This window comes from Theobroma cacao, chromosome 6, assembly GCF_053813885.1.
Source record: "Theobroma cacao isolate CCN51 chromosome 6, ASM5381388v1, whole genome shotgun sequence".
NCBI lineage: Eukaryota > Viridiplantae > Streptophyta > Magnoliopsida > Malvales > Malvaceae > Theobroma > Theobroma cacao.
In genome coordinates this window covers 31,542,399-31,565,735 of record NC_142644.1, presented here as the reverse complement: position 1 = coordinate 31,565,735, position 23,337 = coordinate 31,542,399, and the positions used below count along the sequence as shown (strand labels likewise).

The 23,337-nt window shown below is 36.6% G+C and overlaps 4 protein-coding genes across 11 annotated transcripts; 2 read left to right on the top strand and 2 right to left on the bottom strand.

Moving 5' to 3' along the window:
* Positions 1-344: 344 nt before the first annotated feature.
* Positions 345-4,152, top strand: ACR11 (uridylyltransferase-like protein). 2 transcript variants are annotated; one of them, XM_018123116.2, is made up of 10 exons: positions 345-691; positions 1,214-1,280; positions 1,371-1,499; positions 1,628-1,722; positions 2,493-2,577; positions 2,656-2,715; positions 2,984-3,039; positions 3,275-3,380; positions 3,451-3,568; positions 3,856-4,152. In XM_018123116.2, the coding sequence occupies exons 1-9, from the start codon at positions 549-551 to the stop codon at positions 3,535-3,537; spliced, it is 828 nt and encodes a 275-aa protein (XP_017978605.2). In that variant the 5' UTR covers positions 345-548; the 3' UTR covers positions 3,538-3,568; positions 3,856-4,152. The 2 variants fall into 2 exon arrangements, with proteins under 2 accessions (XP_017978605.2, XP_007026289.1); XM_007026227.3 differs by having other exon boundaries at positions 349-691; positions 3,500-3,568.
* Positions 4,153-4,660: 508 nt separating this feature from the next.
* RABA5A (RAB GTPase homolog A5A) lies at positions 4,661-8,974 on the bottom strand. 5 transcript variants are annotated; one of them, XM_018123118.2, is made up of 5 exons: positions 8,733-8,974; positions 6,589-6,672; positions 6,151-6,296; positions 5,559-6,013; positions 4,661-5,267 (listed from the first exon to the last, which is right to left on the bottom strand). In XM_018123118.2, the coding sequence occupies exons 4-5, from the start codon at positions 5,959-5,961 to the stop codon at positions 4,933-4,935; spliced, it is 738 nt and encodes a 245-aa protein (XP_017978607.1). In that variant the 5' UTR covers positions 5,962-6,013; positions 6,151-6,296; positions 6,589-6,672; positions 8,733-8,974; the 3' UTR covers positions 4,661-4,932. The 5 variants fall into 5 exon arrangements, with proteins under 5 accessions (XP_017978607.1, XP_088663354.1, XP_017978606.1 ...); XM_088807228.1 differs by having other exon boundaries at positions 6,487-6,664; XM_018123117.2 differs by having other exon boundaries at positions 6,589-6,664.
* Positions 8,975-11,998: 3,024 nt separating this feature from the next.
* On the top strand, positions 11,999-14,198 carry INT4 (inositol transporter 4). Its single transcript, XM_018123686.2, has 6 exons — positions 11,999-12,134; positions 12,239-12,309; positions 12,392-12,727; positions 12,805-12,912; positions 13,011-13,616; positions 13,725-14,198. The coding sequence occupies exons 1-6, from the start codon at positions 11,999-12,001 to the stop codon at positions 14,196-14,198; spliced, it is 1,731 nt and encodes a 576-aa protein (XP_017979175.1).
* A 282-nt stretch (positions 14,199-14,480) lies between these two features.
* On the bottom strand, positions 14,481-17,541 carry LOC18597290 (ARM repeat superfamily protein). Of its 3 annotated transcripts, none has more exons than XM_007026219.3 (3): positions 16,049-17,541; positions 15,555-15,645; positions 14,481-15,018 (listed from the first exon to the last, which is right to left on the bottom strand). In XM_007026219.3, exons 1-2 carry the CDS (start codon positions 17,372-17,374, stop codon positions 15,583-15,585), a joined length of 1,389 nt encoding a protein of 462 aa, XP_007026281.3. In that variant the 5' UTR covers positions 17,375-17,541; the 3' UTR covers positions 14,481-15,018; positions 15,555-15,582. The 3 variants fall into 3 exon arrangements, with proteins under 3 accessions (XP_007026281.3, XP_088663554.1, XP_007026282.3); XM_088807428.1 differs by having other exon boundaries at positions 14,481-15,012; XM_007026220.3 differs by lacking the exon at positions 14,481-15,018 and having other exon boundaries at positions 15,051-15,645.
* Between the last annotated feature and the right edge of the window lie 5,796 nt (positions 17,542-23,337).

The following is a 23,337-nucleotide window of genomic DNA, read 5'->3' as shown; positions in this document are numbered from 1 at the left end:
CGTTTGGAAAAGACAAAGGGTACTTTCGCCATTGTATGGGATGGTTGCGTGCTAACGTGGAAATGAGCAGTTGGATCATTACAGGCTTTAAAATTTGTATTGTCGCTTCCGCAACATTTAAGGGCATGTTTGGATATCACCATAGATTTTCACCCTGAAAATTACAAGAAAAAGATTATTCACGAAACAGAAACTAGTCACGGGATAATCCACCATTGATGCGAAATAGCTGCATCCGAATCATCTTAGTAATGTCGGAAACAAACACGCCTTTGTAAATCTTGCGGACAAGAGAAACGTCCGTTTTAACGTTGGAGATAATATGCAGGATGGAAAAAGGATTGGGTTGTAACCAATTCGAAAAAGAAAGGAAGAGAAAGAGTTCCCTTTCTCTATCTCATGGCGGATAAAACGAGAGCCCACTCTCATTTCTCGAAACTTGTCACATTCTTCTTTCGTTTTGCTGATTCTTTCTGATCACTCTATCTCTTCCTTTTGCTTCTTTCCTGTAGCTACAGCAGCAGGTCCTTCTTTTATCTTTTGTTGGAATGGCCGTGGCTATGGCTTCTGCTGCTAATTGTTTAGTGTACTTTAGCAGCAACACTAATAAAATTCCTGTCTTTGAACTCAAAAACCATTCTTGGCGTGCTGTCTTTGTCAGCAGACCACCCAACGATCTTGGGAAAAGAAGGTATCTTTTTTTAATCGAATTCCTTTCTAAAATTTTGTTTATTTTCTGTCTTTTTTATATTTGGATACTTCTTTTTCTGGGTGCTGAAATTTTTTATTTAGAAACTCTTTTGGACGATTTTTATGCTGCTTGAAGTAAAAAGCTTGAATGCATTTGTAAATCTCCGGGATAAATTCATTCAATCATGTAGTTAATTTCAACTGAATATGTGTAATTAGCTCCTTTTTCTCGATTTTTTATGCATCTTGAGGGTATCTCCAAGTAGAACAAACGAGTGACTTTGTAAGGAACTGAATCAGATATATTGCTTATACCAGTTTAATTAGCTTGTCTATTTCATTTATGCCAATAGATAAAAGCACATTGCAGCTATTTGTCTCCTGCTAAATGTTTCTCCAATTGCTACTGCGACTCTTCAACTGGATTTGCACTTGCTAGCACTTAACTTGTATAATGGTTTAATTGAATCTTGATGCCTAGTCTCTTTCTAAGCTACATTACCTTGAGTTTTAATCATAACAGTGTCAGTTTGTCATCTTCAACGATGGGAATTACTCCACCAGCCACACCATCGGCCACAGCTGTAGAGGTATGGAAGATGAGCAGTAATATATTTGGTTGATTGTTAATTACATATTAACTGGCTAAAGTTCCATCTCTTATGGTTGTTTGTTTGAAGAATGATGGAAGTTTCGGCGACACTGATACAGTTCCGACCCCCAAAGTTATAATTGACCAAGACTCTGATCCAGACGTCACTTTAGTGGAAGTAACCTTTGGCGATCGCCTTGGCGCTCTTCTTGATACTGTATAAAGCCATTTACTTACTGCTTTAAATAAATCTATATTTTGCTTTTCATATGAAATTTTGAATTCCCAATTTTGTATGATAAGAATTTTTGGTGTGTAACCTAACTGTTATTGAATGAATTGCAGATGAATGCACTTAAAAATCTTGGGTTGAATGTTGTTAAAGCAAACGTATATCTGGATTCATCTGGGAAGCACAACACGTTTGCCATCACTAAGGCGTAAGTTGTATGACTTTTAAGTTGTTTTCAACTTGCATTTGAATGGTTCTTGGTAATAACTCGTCAAACTTTCCTAGCAGTTTACACTTTCTGTAACATTTAACTAGCTGCAGTTAATGAGTGTAATTTTCGACTTGTTTGTGGTTAATACTCCTATAATTCAGCATAAGTCAATTGTCATTAATTACCTTTTTACGAAAATGATAAGTACTTAATATAATTTTTGGACGGTATTATTTTGAAGTGAGATTGGGAAGTACCCCATATCCCTTTAGAAGCATCTGAAAGTGATTAAAGATGTATCTGTATGTACTCCTAATAACTCAAATGTGAAAATTGTATGATAAGTGTAACACATTGTATCTGTCAAGGAGTGCAAGAGGGTATAGTCAATAGGTTTTGAATATCCAAAAGTGTAGATCACCATTATGATTGAATGATTGGGCAGGGGTGTAGCTCTTCATTTCCTTGAATTAAAAGCTTTTTATTGTGGCAAAGCAATTAGAATCTCTTTCTCTGATTTTTTTTTTTTTTTAAATCATTCAGAAGAATTTCATAAAAGGGAGGGGAATGAATTTTTCCCCCATTCAGAAGAATCTCTTTCTCTGATTCATGAAGTAAAAACTCACTCAGATGCGATAAGTCCAACTTTGGAATTAAATTGCAGCTAATAAAAGACACTCAGATGAAAATTGAATATTATGTATCAGTTGTTCTAACAGCTATCTTAAGTTCAATTTTACTAATTTAGTGGTGGTGCTTTTCTGTAGGAGTACTGGAAGGAAAGTAGAAGAACCAGAACTACTTGAGGCAATTCGTTTGACGATTATAAACAACTTACTTGAGTATCATCCAGTAATCACCTCTTCGTTTCTTTATTCTTGATGAGGAATCTCCTAGTAAAAGCCTATTGACATGTTAATTGGTGGTCAGGAATCAAGTTCTCAGTTAGCAATGGGTGCTGCTTTTGGTGTTGAGCCACCAAAAGAAAAGGTATTCCTCTTACACAGTTTATCTTTTCTTCTCACCCACTGAGTTCAGGCATTTTCCTATCTTGAATGTTTGTTGATACAAGCTTTAAGCAGTCACAAGAAGACTGTTATATTGACATTTGTTGTAATTCCAATGGATATTTTTCATACTTGCTAGTGAGATTGATGCAAGTGATTATAATTGTTACAAATTGTCCATCAATCATTGAGCTGAGCATGACATCCCACATCAATCTTGGTTTAAATTTTGCTCTGCTGGAATTCCTCAGGTTGATGTGGATATTGCAACCCACATAAGCGTCAATGATGATGGTCCTGACCGTAGGTAATGGATGCTTGGGTCTCTCTCTACATGCTGGGGCTTATAGCCTTATACAATACAATCCATGCCCTTGCGATTTTGATAGCTTAAGACTATAGCCTATGACCCCATCTTTAAAATTTTCTGCCACCTATGCGTGATGATCCTTGTTTAATATAAATGAAAGGGATGATATGCTTTGACTTTTGTTATTCTTCATTTCCATATGATTTTATTTTCTAAAAGAATTTTGGTTCAGCTTGCTATATGTCGAAACAGCTGATCGACCAGGGTTGTTGGTGGATCTTGTAAAAATTATTACTGACATCAACATTGCAGTTGAATCTGGGGAGTTTGACACTGAGGTGATCAGTTATTCTCTTTCATTCATCTAGAACTAGGATTATCTATTCAGTTTCTTTTTCCCTCTTGAAGGATTGGTATTCGCCCAGTGGTATTAAATTTTTCTACCTTTGCAACCTAGGGGTTGTTGGCAAAGGCAAAGTTTCACGTCAGCTATAAGAGCAAAGCCATCATCAAGCCTCTGCAGCAGGTAAAAAGCACAATATCCCTAAATCTGGCCTATGTGAAACCAGTTCCATTCTGACTTAAAACTTCAATAATTCCTAGTCCACATGCTACCCCAAATTGCACATGGTAGAGATCCTTTGATTTTCTAAAGAATATAAAAGTCACCACAAATTTTGGAGGGCTTATTTGTATATATCAGTCATTTGGGTGGGGCCTACATGCTAGGTGCTTGCTGTGGGCATCATTTAAAAGCATAATGAGCTGTTGCCAACATGTGCTTATGAGTTTTTGGTATATGAAATCTGGCAGGTTCTTGCTAATAGTTTGCGATATTTCTTGAGGCGTCCGACTACTGAGGAGGCGAGTTTTTGAGCCACCAATATAAACATAGCCGAGTTTAGGGGAATACATCATTTGATCATAGAATTATCCCCAGGGACCTCAATTTGCCAAAGGGGTGAATTTCAGAATTCTTCTTCGCAATAATCTCTTGTAGGAATTCTATGATGGCCTGTTACTGCAATGATATTTTATATTGATTTCTATTTAATGTTTTCATGACTAGTGCATAAATCTTACAAACAAATGTGACTCTATTATGGTCTACATTTTGAGTATCTTCTTTGCTTGATTCCTTCTAAAGATTTTTTCTCTTATTTTTCATAAACTCCCTAGTTTGCACCCTTGATTCAGGCAAGGTTTAGGTTTCTTTTCAACTCATGAATTAAAATCTGTTGCTGTAAGTGTCAACTCAGGTATTAGCTCCCACCGTCCTAGAGTCTTATCTGCTGCTACAGCTGATGCAGAAGATTAGGCAGGCAGCAACATTGCTGGGCTGGTAATCAACAACCTAAGACATTTGATTGATGTAAAATCTTTACCAGAAGAGAAAACGATTATTATGGGGAATTGACTCGATTTATCATTGAATTATCCCAGAAAAAGTAGATTATGTTATGTAAATCACCGTCGCCTTACATCACAGAAGAAAACAAAATACTTCCAGGAAATTGGGGTTTAAGGAAAACAGCGGGGAGGCAGAAAACAAAGAAACCAAAGCCTTCAACATGTCAACATTTGAGTAGACTAATGACTAAACAAAGCAAATGAAATATGCTGGCATTCGAAAAATTATATCATTTGATTTCTTTTTTTTCCCTTTCAATCCCCCTCGAGTTCATTTACATTTGTTACTCCATGAAGTCTCTTCTTCAGCCACCGCAAGATGAACCATGAACAAACAAAAACCAATGTTATTTAAGTAGACATTTTAACGGCATCAAGAAATGAACACATGAAGAAGAAATATCAGGAACTTCCAGTGGAAACTTCAGGCCGGAGAACCAGAAAATGTAAGCAGAGGAGAGGATTATGTTTTCTGTGGCGTCAGGATGAACAGCACCACCCACCCTTTTTAGCCCCTGTATCAGATTGTTGGGTCTCATCCCCGTGTAACACCACAGTCTTTCCGTTCAATGAAGCATCCTGCTTCTTGAGCTCATGAGATATCATAACTTTTCGGCTCAATATGTTGTAGATCTCTTTAACAACAGTCTGAAAGGCAGCTGCTACATTAGAGGAATCAAGGGCAGATGTCTCCATGAAAAACAACCCCTGTGCCTCTGCCAGGGCCTTTCCTTCAGCAGTGGATACTTCCCTGGCATCCCTGAGATCTGACTTGTTGCCTACTAGAATGGTGACTACATTCATGTCAGAGTGAGCTGTTCCAAATGACAAGCACGAGTCAATCCTTTGTTCATCACAGCTACATACTTAGCCATCAGGTGCCAAAAATAACAAATCTATAATATTGGCAAGAAGGCAATGGAAGGAAACACCATATAGTTACTAACCATAACATGGCTAACAGTTACTTTAAAACCATAATAACATTAACCCATTATGAACACAGGTGAATTTTGATAAATCATAGAAATCAAATTTGCGTTGAGAAGATTTCCAAGTGCATCATAAAAGAAATCAAGAAAACACAAGTTCGTCATGGTTCTTACTGTGAAGTTCATTTAGCCATCTACCAATGCTATCAAAAGTCTGTCGTCTACTGATGTCATACACAAGGAGAGCTCCGACTGCACCTCGGTAATATGCAGATGTAACAGCCCTGAAGCGCTCCTGACCAGCCGTATCCCAGATCTGCGCCTTAATTTCCTTCCCATTAATATCCATCTTCTGGGTTTGAAACTCTACTCCTATGGTTGACTTTGAATTAGGATAGAACTCATCCCTAGCAAATCTTGCAAGTAAATTTGATTTCCCAACAGCTGAATCACCAATGAGTACAATCTTGAAAAGATAATCCTCAGTTTTCTCTTCCTCCGAAACAAAAGCCATTTTCCAACCTCCCAAGGATTGCCACTCTATAGAACCATAACAACAATGAATAGCATACTGCATTCAGGTTCTTTTCTGGAACTCAAATTATCACCTAAGAAATGCTAACCTTATCCTATTCAAGAACAAAAGCAGGTTTCAAGAAGAAAAGAACAAAGGCAGCTAGAAAAGGAAACTTGTAAGGCAGGGAAGGTATATAAAGTACAAAAGTGCCACTCAGCAATTGCTTATATACAGGATCTGAGAAAATACCTATCTTGTGAAGCAAATATTGGGTCAATTGATTAAAAAGGACTAACTTCTACTCCAATCTCTGCATTCTGCAACTTGGGTAAATCTATCTTGAACTTTCTATGTGTTAAGTACTAATCCTCGTCCTAGTGAATAGGTTAAGTTTCCTGCAGTGACAACACAAAATAGAGGGAAAAACTAAAACCATTAGCAAATGCTGCAACTGATTCCAATGACTAGTCAGAAGACGAGGATCCTCACATATAATCAATCAGCATAAATGAATATACAAATTGCTAAGGTCAAGGGAAAAATAATTGTGTCAGGCTAAAGTGTTCAATATAAGCAAATTTTTACCTGAATTTTAAAAGGTAAAATGGTTAACTGATTAAGTCAACAACTAATCTGCTTCTCATTAAGGTCTTATACACAGAATCCTTAGAAGGCAAGGGAGGGTACCTTTATCCCTCCTCTGAACTTGTTTCCACCTTGCCTGACACATGAAATCCACTTAAGCTCCCTTGACCACTTAGACCTTTGAAGCTCAAACAAGGACATAAGATAAATGTCAGATCATTAGTGCAAAATACATTTTCTTGACAAGTTGTTACTTTAGAGGATACCGAAAACCTCATAAATGCAAATTAGAAGTCTCAAACAAGACTCAATACAATTTGTGGTTGGAAATAGAAACATCTCATGTAAGAAGCCTGATGCATTCATCCCAAATACCAGTGCACTTAAGATTCCTATGTCACATTTTCCTCTTAACCAGTAAAACATCACATTGGTTTTTGTACAAACTTTAAAGTTACAAATATAAGAGACATTAAATAACAAAAACAAGATGCCAGAAATGGAAGGCCAAGAACTGATAACACTCTTACAACAGCATATTTATAGCCATGACGACCTTCAAGAAATTAATCATGCATAACAGATCATCTGCAACCAATATAAGATGCTTGATAGTATTGCAATATGTATGAATTACGCACAAGACTTTACAAGATAACATGTAATAGCTCAATAATATTTCTTTTGAACATTAACTCAGGACCAAGCTGCAGAAACAACATAGAACTTCATATATAAACGAAGCCTCTTGCTTTTACCTTTAATGTGGGACTCTCTTGATAAGGTTTTTTGTCTTATTCTTTGTCTTTATCATTAAAGATGCTGAAAACTCAGTTTTTAAAAGGTTTTCTTCTTTGTCTTTTTTTTTTCTTTAAATTTCTTTATAGGAGATCCTTTTAAAGAGTTAAAATTACAGATTCAAAAATGTTACTGCCACAAACTGCTCATGAAACTTCACTGAAACAAAGAAACCTTGATTGGAAAAACTAGAAAAAGCCAGACCACAAAATAAATTATAAAGCCAAGTAAATCAATTTCGACAATCAAAGATTTAAGAAATTAAGATATGCTCCTGATAACAAAGTACAGTGTCTGTTGTCAAAAAGTGAGATCAATCAGTCAGCATCAATCAGCCATCTGAAAGATGGTGTTAGCTTCGCTACTTCACATGATAGTTCATAGATATTTTCCAAATCCACCCCGGTCGTTGCGGGATTAGTGGCATTCCTTGCTTGTTATTACACGGTGAAGATTTTGCATTGTGTTCATTTTATCTCATCATTTCAAGAGGAGAAAGGATAGGTTCAGTGAGTCGTTGGCCTAACTAGGAGAGAAGTGCTCAACCATAGATCCACACAGTGACATGTACGCTCTGCCTAGCCTGATAATACTAGCTTGTTCTTTTAGTTCCCTTTTTTAAAATTATTTTCTACTTCCCTTTATAAAGGAATTTTGTACAGTAAATTTTGTAACATAATACAGTAGGCAATTGATATAGGCTACAAGGTGAAAGTAAATTTGTGTAATAAACATCAAATGTGTAAATGTTTTGACTTCAATCACACATATGGAAGAGTCCTCTATAATCTTATAAATCCCCAGTTCTCTTTTCAAAAAAAAAAAAAAAAAAAAAGTGAGATCAAATTATTACTATATGCAGAATCAGTTTGCCATCAATGATGCCATTATAAACTTCAATCACCAAGCAAACTACCGTCAAATCTTATAATTCGCAGGTGACTCAACTACTGGAACAAGTCACTCGACCAAGTTCACATATTGAACCGGTTTTTCAACTCTTGCCATCAAAAACAAAAACCGAGTATCACCAACCATTCTAACTAAGTCTCAAATTGCCAAATCAATTAACTATAGAGCTACAAAATTGAATTTCCATATTATCAAAATTTAAAAGCTTGTAAACTCAAGTTCAAAATTCCACCAACTTAAGCATCACATAGGCCAAATGATAATATAATTAAATCCCATATAGAATCACTAGACCTCTACGTTATTAACGAGATGAATTTAGCAATGGCATAGAAAAGAATCCTTTTTTAACCAAAACAAAAACAACAAAAAATGTGATTGAGAAAACGACACTGACAAATGATCCAGAAACAAGTAAAACAGAAACCCAATTAGTAATGACTGAGATAAAGGCAAATCAAAGTCATTAACACATACTATATACAAAATTAAGGCCCTAAAAATTAAAGCAAGAGATCGTTTTTCTTTACACTCACCAGCTACAAGGAGAATTCAGAGGCTTCCTGCACCCCTTTTTCTCTCTCAGAATAACGATCAAATCAAAGGGCTAAAAGGGTACCTTTAAGAATGGATCTCATATAAAAGAAAACAATGATTTGGTAACGTGATTCCCTTAGAGAACAATAATGAACAGAATTTTAACGGTTCATTTTTCTGAAAAATAATAAGGGTTAGCCTTTTTCCTTGGGAGTTGAGGGAGCGCAGAGACAACCCCAGATTTGCATTTACTCTGGCTGCCGGTTTAGCCTGCCATTAATTTCCTGGGCTCAGTTTTTGGGCCTTGTGTTGTTCCATAATTGGACTATGGACCCAAGTACAACTCTATTTTCTGTTATTTTTTGCTTTCAAGAAAATGATAGAACTTCAAAATATACATGAAAAAAGAAAAGAAAGATACAAGTGACAGATACTAATCTATGTCAAAAGTTATATCTTTATTTATGAAATGTCATAAAACTCGTTGTTCTGTAACGATTATATAAATATTATTATACAAATTGATATCGTATATAAATATAAAATTAATATGACTCACGTAATATAATTTGTTTGAAATAATCTAAACTGTTTAAATTCTGACAACTCGAAAAATGATATCAACTTCAGAAAAATAAATGATGTTGAAGTGAACATGTGCTTGCTGCGGCGCTTGAACAAGTTGCTCAGGGAAATCTAGTTGTAATAGAACCACATCCAAAAACTATAGTTGAAATGAAACAGGAATATATCGAGTCCATGGCCTAAGGCTAATCCTGAGAATAGAGATGCCCATCAAATCGAAGTGTTGAAAAGAGGAATATATGTTTTTTTTTTTTTGTTGTTCTTTATACCTTGCCCATATAAAACAGATCATGATATGGCCTATTGCTGACATGTTGGTGTGAATGGCAGGGGCCATGGAAAACTAGAGCAAAGCTATATTCAGTCAACATTTATCATTTTGCAGTAGCCTTATCTGCACAAAGACTAAGCTTGTGGGTTGTGGCACGTTGCAGTCGTCAACCTTCTTGAAATGCAGCAGAGGGATTCGGCGGCCTTGTAGTTAGGTTGCTGCAGCGGTACGGAAGCGCCCAGGACCCACCCCCATACCACGTCGCTGCCATTGCCAGTTTTATTTGCCTAGATACACGAACTTGAGCTGCAACAGCAGCAGGTGAAGCAGCTAAGCAGAAACTTGGCCACGTCCATGTGGTTAAACGCAATATTTGGCTCCCCAAAATTAACTGGACCACCATTCATAGTCTTGACTTTTTGAACATGGAAAATCATTGCTTTCATCTGTTGCATTCATTGTAGTTGAGCCATCAAGAACATAGGATCCATAACAGTAGCATCAAATTTTTAACTTTGTGCCGACAGGATTGGACTGTTTGATTCGGAGAAAGTATCAGAGTAAAGAAAATAGATGGTCATAAATTTTTCTCATCGAAAAGGAAGGGCCGAGATCAAAGTTCAGGGCCTGCATGGTATAAAATAGGCTACCGACAGTTTGATGAGATATTGGGATACCAATAGTTGTCGTGAGCTACACAATGCTGTCAATCCTGGAACTGGACCTGGGATTTTCTTTTTGTTTACTGTACATGTGTTACAATTGGGCCTTGTCTGATGGAAAAATCTCCATTCCTCCAGCTCCAGGCAAAAACTGAAATATCAACCATTCTGCCTGCTGCCCTGGGCATTCTATCTTGTAATCTTGTTGTGAGGCACTTAGGCCTTCCCTTCACTCTGCTGTCTGCTGCTGATCTGTTGGCAGATGAGCAAAAGTTGTAGCTACTCACAGTCTCACCTCCAGTTAATGAATGTCTAAGGGTTACATATTGAGGAAAAAAAAACCAAAACCTTGCGAGTTCACTGGTTTAGTGATTATGTTAATAGCTTAAAATGATGAAAAGTGAGGGATATTGTTCTTTGTTCTTTACTATTCCGAAGCACAATCAAACAACAAAACCGCAACTATGGTACTACTATTAAAACGTATTTGGAGTTTTTAAGTTTTTGCCAATAAAATTATGACAGATTTTGTTAGAATTGCTGATCTAGCATTAAAATCTTTGGGAAAAAGCTCAACGACCAATCCATGTCAGAGCATTTAATCTCAAAAGAAGATTGAAAGATCACTTTATAACAAAGACTGCAATAACTGTCAATGTCTTTAAATGGGATGACGAATGGAGAAAAATGAGTTGAACCTCATAAAGAACTACTTTTACTACTCTAAATATAGTAATCAGAAGAGTTAATTAAAGACAATGGAACAGTATAAACAGAATTGGGATCGCCCTTTCCAGGTCGGATTGTCTTCCAAACTCCTGCTAGCAGTCTGTCAACATCTACTATATAAGGATAGAAAAGAATTTCGAAGTCATTTTTAAGTAGAGAATCAGGAAACCTAAAAGTCAAAGCAAAAAAAGAACAAAATGCAAACCTTCATTGCATTATCAGCTTCGTTAGACCCAGATCTGTGACAGAGTCATTTGGTAAGCTTACAGTTGTTTTTTACATTCTACTCTGTTTATGGACTGTGTTATGGGAAGTTGACGAAAAGTTGATGGAAGTTCATGAATTTTTCTATCCGTAGTTAATTTAAAAATGGGTTCACGACCTCCTTGAATATAATTCATTGCTCGGAAAATGTTTGGACACAACAAGAGCAATCAAAAACTGCCTGTTTCGGAATAAAAAAAAATACTATCAGATATGTTCGAATTTTGAAAAGTTTTGTAATCATAGGTACTATCAGTTAATCAAGTTTTACTTTTTAATCTTAACAGTAAGTATCAAAATTACAAAAATTTTCAAAATTCGAACAACATGCAGTTCTTGATTGCTCAAGGTTACCTTGTTGTGTCTAAACATTTTGGAACGATGTGGTAACATAGAAAATCTTACCTAACAATCCGAAGAATCAGTTTCCTTATCCGGCTTGGTCAATCAAGGAGGTTGTGAACCCCATATTTAAATTAACTGTGGATAATCTTGATTAGCAGTTTGGTTTAAGCAAGATAGAGAATATGGGTGTTGTTAGTTCTCTTTGTTTATGCAATTTTGAATGCCACCTCTGAAGTCGGGAAAATTTTCTCGGGAATTTGACAGTCCATCAGAAAGGATTTCCATTCCAACTCTGAACTCTTCTGTCGCTGTTTCTCTGCAGGCTGTTTGAAATTCATAAAGCTCGATACATAGATATTTCTTACCTGTTCAACGAAGGGAAAATTGCAGGTTTGCCTTGTCTTAAAAAATGGTGGAAGGTGGCGTCACAAAAGCTGATAAGACAGAGTTCACGGAATGCTGGAAGACAACATGGAAGACTCCATACATTATGAAACTTGCACTGTCAGCTGGGATTGGAGGGCTTCTGTTTGGTTACGACACAGGTAACACGATGTGTGTTCTACAATGTAAAAATGATGTCAGTCACTCAATCAGACATGTCTGGTTTATTTTACTAACATACTATACAATCATTGTCGGAGTACAGGAGTAATCTCCGGTGCCCTTCTTTATATCCGTGACGATTTTCAAGAAGTCGACAGGAAAACATGGCTACAGGTTAGATAATCTTTACCACCTTCTTCAACGGAAAGCAGAAGGCGAAAAAAGAAAACAATGTTGATAAATTGTTGGTTTGCAGGAAACCATTGTGAGTACGGCTGTAGCAGGTGCTATAATCGGAGCTGCATTTGGAGGATGGATAAACGACAGGTTCGGGAGAAAACTATCAATTTTGGTTGCTGATGTTCTTTTCTTTGTGGGTGCCATAGTTATGGCTCTCGCTCCAGCTCCATGGATGATTATTATTGGAAGAATATTTGTTGGTTTAGGAGTCGGAATGGCTTCAATGACGGCACCTCTTTATATTTCAGAAGCTTCCCCTGCTAGAATCCGAGGTGCACTTGTTAGTACTAACGGTTTGCTGATTACAGGAGGGCAGTTTCTGTCTTACCTAATCAATCTGGCCTTTACCCATGTAAGTGGTAATAATCACAGCAATTTAAAATTTCTCTTCTCTTTTTTTATCTGATATATTAGTTTATTGTGTTTCAGGCTCCTGGAACCTGGCGTTGGATGCTTGGAGTCGCTGGAATCCCCGCTGTGGTTCAATTTGTCTTGATGCTGTCACTTCCTGAGTCTCCTAGATGGCTTTACAGACAGGTTAAATCTTGTCCTGATTGATTCGATCAGCAAATATTTGTTTGCAAAATTTGTACAATAATAATATTGATAACAATATATTTTTTGTTGATATTCAGAACAAGGTAGAGGAGGCCAGGTCCATCCTAGAAAGAATTTATCCTGCTGATGAAGTTGAAGATGAGTTGAATGCCTTGAAAGAATCTGTTGAAGCTGAAAAAGCTGATGAGCATGCGATCGGGGACAGTCTGCTAGAAAAGGTAAGGGGTGCTTTGAGCAATGCTGTGGTTCGAAGGGGACTCTATGCTGGTGTGACTGTCCAGGTGGCTCAGCAGTTTTCAGGCATCAATACTGTCATGTATTATAGCCCAACGATAGTTCAGTTCGCTGGATTTGCATCAAACAAGACAGCAATGGCCCTTTCTCTGATCACTTCTGGTCTTAATGCCGTTGGCTCCATTATCAGCATGACTTTGGTTGACAGATATGGCAGGAGGAGGCTGATGATTGTTTCCATGTTTGGCATCATCACTTGCCTTGTGGTGTTATCGATCGTGTTCTTTCAAGCTGCCAGCCATTCTCCCAAAATTAACCAATTTGAATCTACCCACTTTGCTATAAATGCTACATGTCCAAGCTATCTTTCAGCTCCTAATCCAGCATCATGGAACTGCATGTCTTGCTTGAAAGCTGAATGTGGTTTCTGTGCTAATGGGGCAAACGAAGTAAGTATCTTTACCTTTTTACTCAGAGCGATTCAATATCAATCGTCTCATTCCCAGCCTCACTCTTAACCAATTCAATTTGATTGATCTATTCTTTTCTTTGTTCAGTATTCCCCCGGAGCATGCTTGGCATTGACCACAGATCTAAAGGGTTCATGTCGGGAACAACATCGTACTTGGTTCAAGGATGGTTGCCCAAGCAGATTTGGGTTTCTGGCAGTCATTCTCCTAGGATTTTACATCATTTCCTACTCCCCCGGAATGGGAACTGTCCCTTGGATCGTGAACTCTGAGATTTACCCACTAAGGTACAGAGGCATTGGTGGAGGGATGGCTGCAGTTGCAAACTGGGTGTCCAATCTTATTGTCAGCGAGACATTCTTAACCTTGACAAAAGCTCTTGGTTCCGCTGGCACCTTCCTCCTGTTTGCTGCAGTTTGTGTCATTGGACTTATCTGCATCTACTGGTTTGTACCTGAAACCAAAGGACTGCCGTTCGAAGAGGTTGAGGAGATGCTGAAGGTTGGTTACAAGCCTAAAGCATTTAGGACCAGGTCAAAGGGCGACACCGGTAATGCCTGAGACGAAAGTAGTTTTGTTAGGCAAGTAACGTTAGTCTCTGCGTCTTTTACAGGACCACATTGTTTCATAGCTCTTCAACCGGTTTTACTTTCATTGATAAGCTTGTAACTCAGTTACAATCGTATTATTTTCACTCTAGTATTACTCTTCTCCCTCCTCTTTCTCTTCAAAGTAACTTTGCTTTTGGCTGGGAAGAGAGTTTTGTCTTTAAGGTGCACACCAATTCATCTCTGGTCCATGAAGAACATACTGATAAACAATCCGTGCGACCCAAAGACAAACTGGTTAAACCACAACGGATGCCGACAACTGGGTCTCATAATTACATGAAATGCATACATTTGACCATGAAATAGCAATCCTTCACACAGCGGGGGCAAAACACACCTGCTCTGCCAGCTAATGCATAATTAATAACGACAAGGAATGAAAAGGATAGTTATGCTCTCAATTCAAATTTACATATATATCTCTGGTGGGGTTGAACCGGTTGGCGGGCATTGCTAGATGTATGCAAGTAGGACAGACAGATGGTGAAGGTAGCACACAGCAGATTTAACAACCTTTACACCAAATAGGAGCAGATCAAGGGCCCTACCATGCCTCAATATGCATCAACCTAAAGCTATAATTCAGTCCCTCAACAATAATGCATAATTCCTCTTGGTAACTGGGGAAAATAGTGGGAAAGGAAAGAAAACCAGATACCGAACCATTCCTCCTACCGCAGGATTTCAGTTGTTTGATGCAGAAACATGCTATGGGCATCAGAGAACTTGAGGGAAAATAGTTATCGACCAGCAGAAGTTTACTACTGCATCTATCACAGCACACAGATGATCAAGAAAAGTATAAGAAAAAAGAGGATATGATATGTGATCTTTACATTAACTTTATGCAAAACCTGCGCACAATTGTTTCTATCACATAAAGCTCAAGCTACAAGATGGAACAAGAAGCAATAAAAAATGCTCAGAGGCAGAGCATATCAACGAACTCTCATCTTCACTATGTAAAAAACAGACAATCAGTACTCAGTAGACCTATGCAATAGAATTTGGGTCACCTAGACAAAACAAAAGGAAAATAACCCAAAACCCACAAGCCAAACGGGTATTCCACCATTGAGAACAAAAGTCAATAAGATGGAAAAAGGTAAAAACAAAAACCCCAAAAACCTAGTCAAAATCATACATCTAAAAAGTCAGTCTCTTGCACACTAGCCTCCCCTAATTTTTTCTTTTTTACTTGTACAATCATTCTCCCAAATTTCTCAACCACACTGTACAATCCATCAAAACACTCCCTATATACAAAAAAAAAAAAAAAAAGAAACCAATAACCTAGTATAATTACCTCTATCAGTAATTAAACATCGTCTTCTCTAAGGACTGGATGAGGAAGCCTCTTGCCTTGGTTCTCTCAGGTATCCAAGAAGTGTTTCAGCCTGCAAAATTAACATTTATCAAATACATCAGCAGTTAATATGAAGCAAATATTACTTATTCTTGAACACAAGAATGTATGGATACAATTGATGCAAAACTCAGCATTGTGTAGATACACTCATGTTACATAGTACAGTGTAGATAACAACTCAGCAACTCTAAGCAAATGCTCAGTTCTGATCATCCAAGGGAAACTACTTAATAACGAGTAATGTTAATAAATCAGGTAATTCAGTCAACCACAAACTGCACTGGAACAAGAAACAAGCTATTTACTATCTAGTGATTATCAAGCATTCAACTTTATCCTCAGGCAATCAATCAAAAAAATAAGGTACTTGAGAAACAGTTGTTTCTTTATCTTGATTCAAACACTAGTCAACCAATATAAACTAAAATTACCTTATGCTTAGCCCTAACGCTCCCGGTCTGAGAAAGCGCCACAAGAGGAGGGATCCCACCTTCCCTAACAAGCAACCCACGATTCCTTATGCTATCAGCACACAACTGCAATAGTGTCAACACCGCAAACTCCTTCCCCTTGAGAGAACCATCCTCGATCGCCTCCACCAGTGCCGCAATCCCACCTTCCTCCACGATAGCTTCCCTTCCTTCCTCAATCCCCGCCAAGCTACTGAGAACAACCATCGCCTTCTCTGCCATCCCGGTCCCTTGCTCTCCCACCAGCCCCACCAGAGGCCTAACTGCACCCGCACTTACCGCCCTTTCTTTGTTCTGCCTGGCCGAACAGAGCTTATAAAGGGTCGTCAGTGCATCTTTCTTGCCTCTGTTGGATCCATTCATCAAAAGAGATACCAGTGGTGGGATTGCCCCGCATGCTCCGATGGACGTCTTGTTTTCCTCAATCAAAGCTAAGCTCAGAAGTGCACATGCCGCGTTTTGCTTGGAGGTTTCAGTTCCTGTCTTGAGAACATACACTAACGATTTAATAGCTCCAGCATTTATAATCAGTGTTTTGTTCGCTTCGAAAAGTGACAAATTTAGCAACGCAGTCACTGCGTGCTCTTGAGTCCAAGGATCGCTGTTTCGTAGAAGCGGAATCAGAGCAGGGATCGCACCTGATTCTCCGATTAACGCACGGTTATCCACGCGGTTCTTAGCTAGTAGCCTGAGCTTAGCCGCAGCCGATCGCTTCACCGCAATGGACGGCGATTGGAGGCCGTCGATGCAGATCTTGACGGTCGGTTGAAGATCCTCTGGCGAAATACTCTCGATAATCTCAGTCGAGAAGTTTTCTCTTTGCAGAAAGCCGTGACACGGCTCCAGCTCCGGCTCAGGCTCAGCTCCATTATTACTATTCTCATTTCCCAACCTGTTTTCGGGAGACGGCAAGCTCGCTAGCCGCTGCAACTCACCGGATATATCGCTGCTACAGGCCGAGAAATCACTGAACGCTTGGGAAATGTCCAAAAAGCCCTCGCTTTCTGACTCAGACTTAACCGATTTGCTCTTGGAAGCCAGCTCTCCGAGACGCATGTCGATGACGGATTCCGTGAGATTTTCGGAGACGAATCCAGACCTCTCAGGGACGGAGCTGGTGAAGGAGCAGCTGCTGTTGTCGTTTTGGTAGAGATTGGAGCGTACGGTCCGCATGGACCGCCCCGTGTGTCGGTGGATTTTGGTGGTCGAAGCAGAACCCGGTGCGTAGAAGTTTCGACCCAGCGGAAACCGGTTCGAATTCGAGTGAGAATCTTGCAGAGAAACCATTTCTAGAAACAAAAACAAACAACCTTAAGAACTACTAACAGTAATCAATGCAATTCAGCAACTGCTTTATGGTTTTCAAAAGAACTTCACTTCATGGTGGAATTGAGAGACAGAGAGAGAGAGAGTGTGTGGAGAAGAGTGAGGCTGGCCGAGGTTCGATTTTATGGCCTGGATTTGCCTTTGTCGGGTGGTATTGGTATCTGGGGGGTAAAACTATAGTCACCGTCCGTGAAAAAATAAAATAAAATAACCCATTGACGGACTAGAAAAAATAACACGTGGTCAGTTCTGGTCTTGTCAGGTCATTTCCAGTGGGCCCAAAGCAAGACATTGATCTTTTTTTAAAAAAAATTCTACGATGGTGCGAAGTAAAGTAGATGTGACGGTGGTCATCGCTTTTGAAACTCAACCCTGTTGTGGCTGCGAATTTCACCATCGTAAAAGTGCTGACCCCACGGTAAAAAAACTTTTCTCTCCACGCTCGCCTGCTATTATTTCAAAAAAGGGTAAATTCTACGATGGTCATTCAACTTAGTTTTAATTGTCGTATGGCCCATTCTCTTATGTGTATTTCTATTTGGGGGGTCATTCTCTTATAATTTATGTGCCGTGAGTTATTAATTAAGTATTCTTCTTCATGGCTTCATTACCAATAGATTAATGACCGAATTGAATAAAATTGAAATTGAATGGCTTCAGTGACTACTTCTAACAAATTTTGAGGCTGTTACTGCAATTTCTGCATTGGGAGTCAGTTTACAGTTTGTAACATGAGGCATGGAGGACACGTGGTGCCAACTCGGCTTTTCATGTAATTTTCGTGGGATGAAGAAAAAATGTGTCCGTCGGATCGAAATCAAACGGCGAGAGCGCTTCTGGTTTTCGAGCAAAAGTACGATGAACAAGAATAACTTTACGATACGCTTGTCGACGGAATAAAATAAAAAATGAATAAAATTATTATTTTATAAAAATAAATTATTATATACTTTAATTTATAAAAATATAATAAAACAAAAATTATTATTATGATGATTTATTTCAATGATTAATTGATAAAAATAATTTTAAGAATAATTAAAGAATAAGTAGTAAATGATAAAAATACTTTTTAATAAAATTAAAAAATTTATTTTGTTAAAAGATAAAAATATTCTAAGTAATAAAATCAAAATACCTTTTACTATAATTAAAAAACATTTTTTCTAAAATATAAATATATTTTTATTATAATTTAATAATATTTTATATTATAAGATAATTAAACCTTTTATTATAATTAAATAATATTTAATATTAAAAGATAAAATATATTCTTCATTAAATTTAGATAATACTAAATAATTTTTTATTACATTTATTATTTTCAAATAATGATATTAAATAATATTATTTATAATATTTATTATAATTAAATAATATTAATATATTAAATAATATTTAAATATTTTCATTTCTTTTTTTTAAATGAAGTGAAAAATTTTATATCTTCTGTATTTAAAGAGAGAGAAAAATATGTTTAGTATTATGTTATAAAGTAATTTTTTAAATTGTAAAAAAATATTTTTGTTTAATCAACTTTTTTTTTTATTTTCAATAATTCAAAATAACTATTATCAAGAGAAGTCTTGATAATGCCTATTCAAGCTCTTTTTAAAATAATTATTCCATTAAATTAAATATAATTTTATCTCGATAATGATAATAGAGGAACAATGATTATTTTATTCCTTTCAACCAAACACGCCCTTAGAGTCTTACGTATGCCATCTGCTAACTCAAATGCTCAATAAGCCACATCAACTGCATGTGTGGAGTATAAATAATTACATTTATATATGCGAATATGTACAATGTAATTAATGCATTTATTAAACAGATCAAATTAAATTGTTATGGCATAATAAATTCATTTAAACACAATTAATTTATTTACATATACATTATAAATAGATTAAACAAGTTAAATCGTATAAATTAACATGATAACACAACTAATTAAACGAGTTAAACTTGTCATATACGAGTTAAGATAATTTAATTGGTTTAAAATACAAAATTATCATGTTTTAAGCATATCGATATATCTAAGACACAAAATACAATAATCTTTAAATAATTACATTTATATATGCGAATATGTACAATTGTCAACTACTATAAATTTTGGCAACAAGATGAATGGAGGTTGGTTTGTCCGTAGAGGTGAATTTCAACATTCAAAATCAAATTACTCACCAAAACCCTTTGATTATTTTTCCAGTCTCCTCAAGTTAATTTTGATTAGCTCACTCACTCTAATCTCTAATCTCCATTAATACGCTACCTCATTCTTTCGCTGCATAAGGCAAAACTTTAGGATTAGGTAGCCGCCCCAAAGCTAAAAAAGCCCCCTTATTTATTTAATTTCTTGTCACCCTACTATAATATGTTTACGTACGTTTTGAATAATCTTTCCCTTAATGCATACTCTTTTAATTTTAATATTAATATTAGTAGATATACTACTTAGTCCTAATTATTTTATTTGCAGCCAAAGAAGAAGAGGGGCAGACTGTGGTTTTTGGTATTTTTTTTAATTTATGTTTTTGTTGCTTTATCATGCAACATGCTGAGTTGTTTAGCACCCTAACGACTCTCATTAATTTAAGTTTGAAAAAGATTGTGTTTGTCCCTACATGTAATTATAATTAAAAACACGAAATTTCTCTTCTCGTAACACAATTAATTAATATAAATTGAAAATAAAATATGCAATTGAAGTTTTGTTAATTTATTGTTGGTTTTTCGAATAATTGAATAATCTTGTCTCATCTCCAAATTCAGCCGAGCAGATTTTGTACATTTAATTTACTTATTCGAATAATTATAAAGTAATTCGAAGTCTTTACTTAAATTAATCTTGGTTTTGTAGCTTGTCAAAGGTATCAATTTTGTAGTTCAAATAAATACATCTATTGCATCTGAATATTTGTCTCATTGGTTGGTGCATAATCCCTCTGTTTAAAGAGTAGGGTTCGAATCTTTCTCTCCTAATTATAAAAAATAAAAATAAATAAATGCATCTACTATTATAATATTAATAGTATTATTCAAAGGATATAATTAGTCTACCATATTTTAAAAGTCTACAAACAAACAAGGTAAAATTGTGTGATTTATAATTTGATCATAATATAGACAAAATTTAACAATTCCCATGAAAATGAAATATATATGAATTATTAAATTATTTTAATACACTAGCCTTGACATTACGTGTTATACAACAAATACAAGTAATAATTATATGGCAAGTTAACGCATTTATTATTATTATTTTGTTTGTCTTTTTAAAAAAATTAAAATAAAAAATTTAATTTTGATATATTTTATATTACGTGTTTCAAAAAACTTTTTATTTTAAGATATTTTGGAAAAAATAATTAATTATTATTTTCGTGATAAGAAGATGATGATTTTAGTTGAACTAAAAACCTAGCGTGATCCATGATTACGCGGATTTGACAAAGAGAAGTTGCATCGGCCAGTTGTACTAAGAGCAGCGAGGTTAGGTGGACCATGGACCAGGGACCATGGACCATGGACCATGAACCACGGTGGCCGGACACGCAGACCAGCACTTTCCTTTCCTTTTTTTTTTCGGCCCCTTTAATTATCCCCACAAAAAAAAAAATATATAAACATAAACTTTTACTCTGTTCTTTTTGTTAAAAGTAAATATCTTTTTTGGTGAGATTCATGATGGCTGCGCAGACTCGTAAATGGTTTTTTGGATTTAGGACAAGTGGTCACCATGAGCAATTGTTTTACTTTCTGTGATTACCTTTCTTTTGAGTTCGTATGAAGAAAAAGTAAGAACTATCTGGACATCAATCGAGTGGGGTTTTGAATTGTTCAAAAACCTTGTATTAAAGCGTCCACTAAGCTGATGGAAGATATTACTTTTGTTTTTTTTAAGAAAAATTGATTATTATTTATGTTTATGTGATCGTCACACGAATACATCGTATACTCGAGAGGATTAGACTTTGATAATTATCACTTGGATGATTGTTTGTCACTTTCATCATCTTTGAGTGTTTATAATAGAAAAAAAAAAACATAAGGGAACGAGACGGGAATAGTAAGTATGTATGTATGTTTATACGGGTCTAACTTCGAATTCTCGGGATTAATTTCTATTAGAGGAAAGAATTACAGCCTTGTGGGTAATACTGTTCCTATAGTTTTCCATTGGAGGCGTCATGACTACCGCGGCTGTTGATCCTTCATAAATAACGAGTTGAATCCGTGTTAGGGAAAATATCCTCAAGGTTTGCATTGGGCTCTGCAAACTGGAAACTGCGGCAGCCAACTTGCAAATAAATCACGGCCACACTTGCCCTCTCTACTCTCACCATCACACCATTGCCAGGCAAAGATCTCAAGTGTTTGAAAGCATTGACATTCATGATGATTAAACCCACTGAAAATGTTAAATGAAGTTGAGATGAAAATCGACAAAGTCAACTGGCAATAGCGAAGATGGGGATTTGGGATATTAGCTAAACGATAAGACCAGTAACAACTTTCCAGATGAAACGATATCTCAGTTTTCCCTCTCTCTCTCTCTCTCTCTCTCTCTCTCTCTCTGTCATATCTGCCTGCGGGGTTGTAATACACAGCCAAAACTGTACCATAACAAAGTCATAATGACTAGCTTTAAATGTAATCCATTCAATTTTGTCAAACCAAAGGCAACTAAACCCTACTTTATGAATTTAATAGTGCTTGCTGACAGAGGAACTGTGGCTTCGATGTTAACATATATATATCAGCACTCCCTCCCTCTGTAAAAACTTTAAAGTAAAAAATGGTTAACGTGCAGCATGCAAGAAACATGCACCTTTGACGTATACAGCTTTGGGTCTGTACCCTGTAGGAGTACTGTTAGATAGCAACTTCCAAACCACTCATTCAAACATGGTAAATTCATAGTAACACAGTGGATTTAGCGAAAGAAGAGAGAAGGCAGATTTGCTGTCTGTCGGTAGAGGTGAATGATTCGCCCTTTATGGTCGGTTTTGGCTGCACATCTGAATAAATTCAAAGATGGGGAAAAAAAAAATGAACCCCCATGACATCCTCCGTTTACTCTAAAAATTCTCCATTGAAAATCAACTTGTCCCTTGTGGGAGGAAGATTCTTAAAACATTCGTAAGCAAATTTGCTAGGTGACTTAAAAGAAGAAGGGTTAAATATATATGTGGCATTATCCTGAGGGGTGGGAGCGGTGAGTAGGACTTCTTCTGATGGATGTACTTTTGAGGGAAAAAGCCATTTGTCCTTCAAACAAGGGAAATAAAACTAGAGTATAGGATTGATGGTGATAGATATGGAAAGTTGATACGGATATTTGACTCTTGAATCGGGTGGGTTATTTCCCCGTATCTAACTTAAAATTACTGGACAATAATTCAAGAGTTTTTATTATATTTAAATATCTTTCACGTCACGAGAAGAAGTTCATAGTAAATGTTAAGTTCTTAAAACGGATATTGAATTTGAAATCAATTGATAATAAGTGAAAAGGTTTTATTATGATTAAGGTGGTAAATTTACTACCATTTCAATTAAGGATCATATGTAAGCCATGGATATGGACATGGCCCAGCCTGTTTCTAGGTTGAAAATGGCCAAATGGGTGGTGAAAAACGCACCACTTCCATGGCACCCTTTGCCCCCTCGGTTCAGCACTAAGCACCTACCCGTTGGCCTTACCATTGCGCCAAATAAAAAGCAAATCTCACCATATCCATTTTTTTTTCCTTTGATATTTACTGGTATTCCTTGAACTTTAGGCAGAGGCCAATAATTCTAGGTGACGTCATGGGTTTCACCAGGGTCCCTGCTTTGTCAGGCGTAGAGATCTTTTGGACCAGCTCAGGCTCGGTGTGGTCCTAAACGTTTCGCTCAATTGG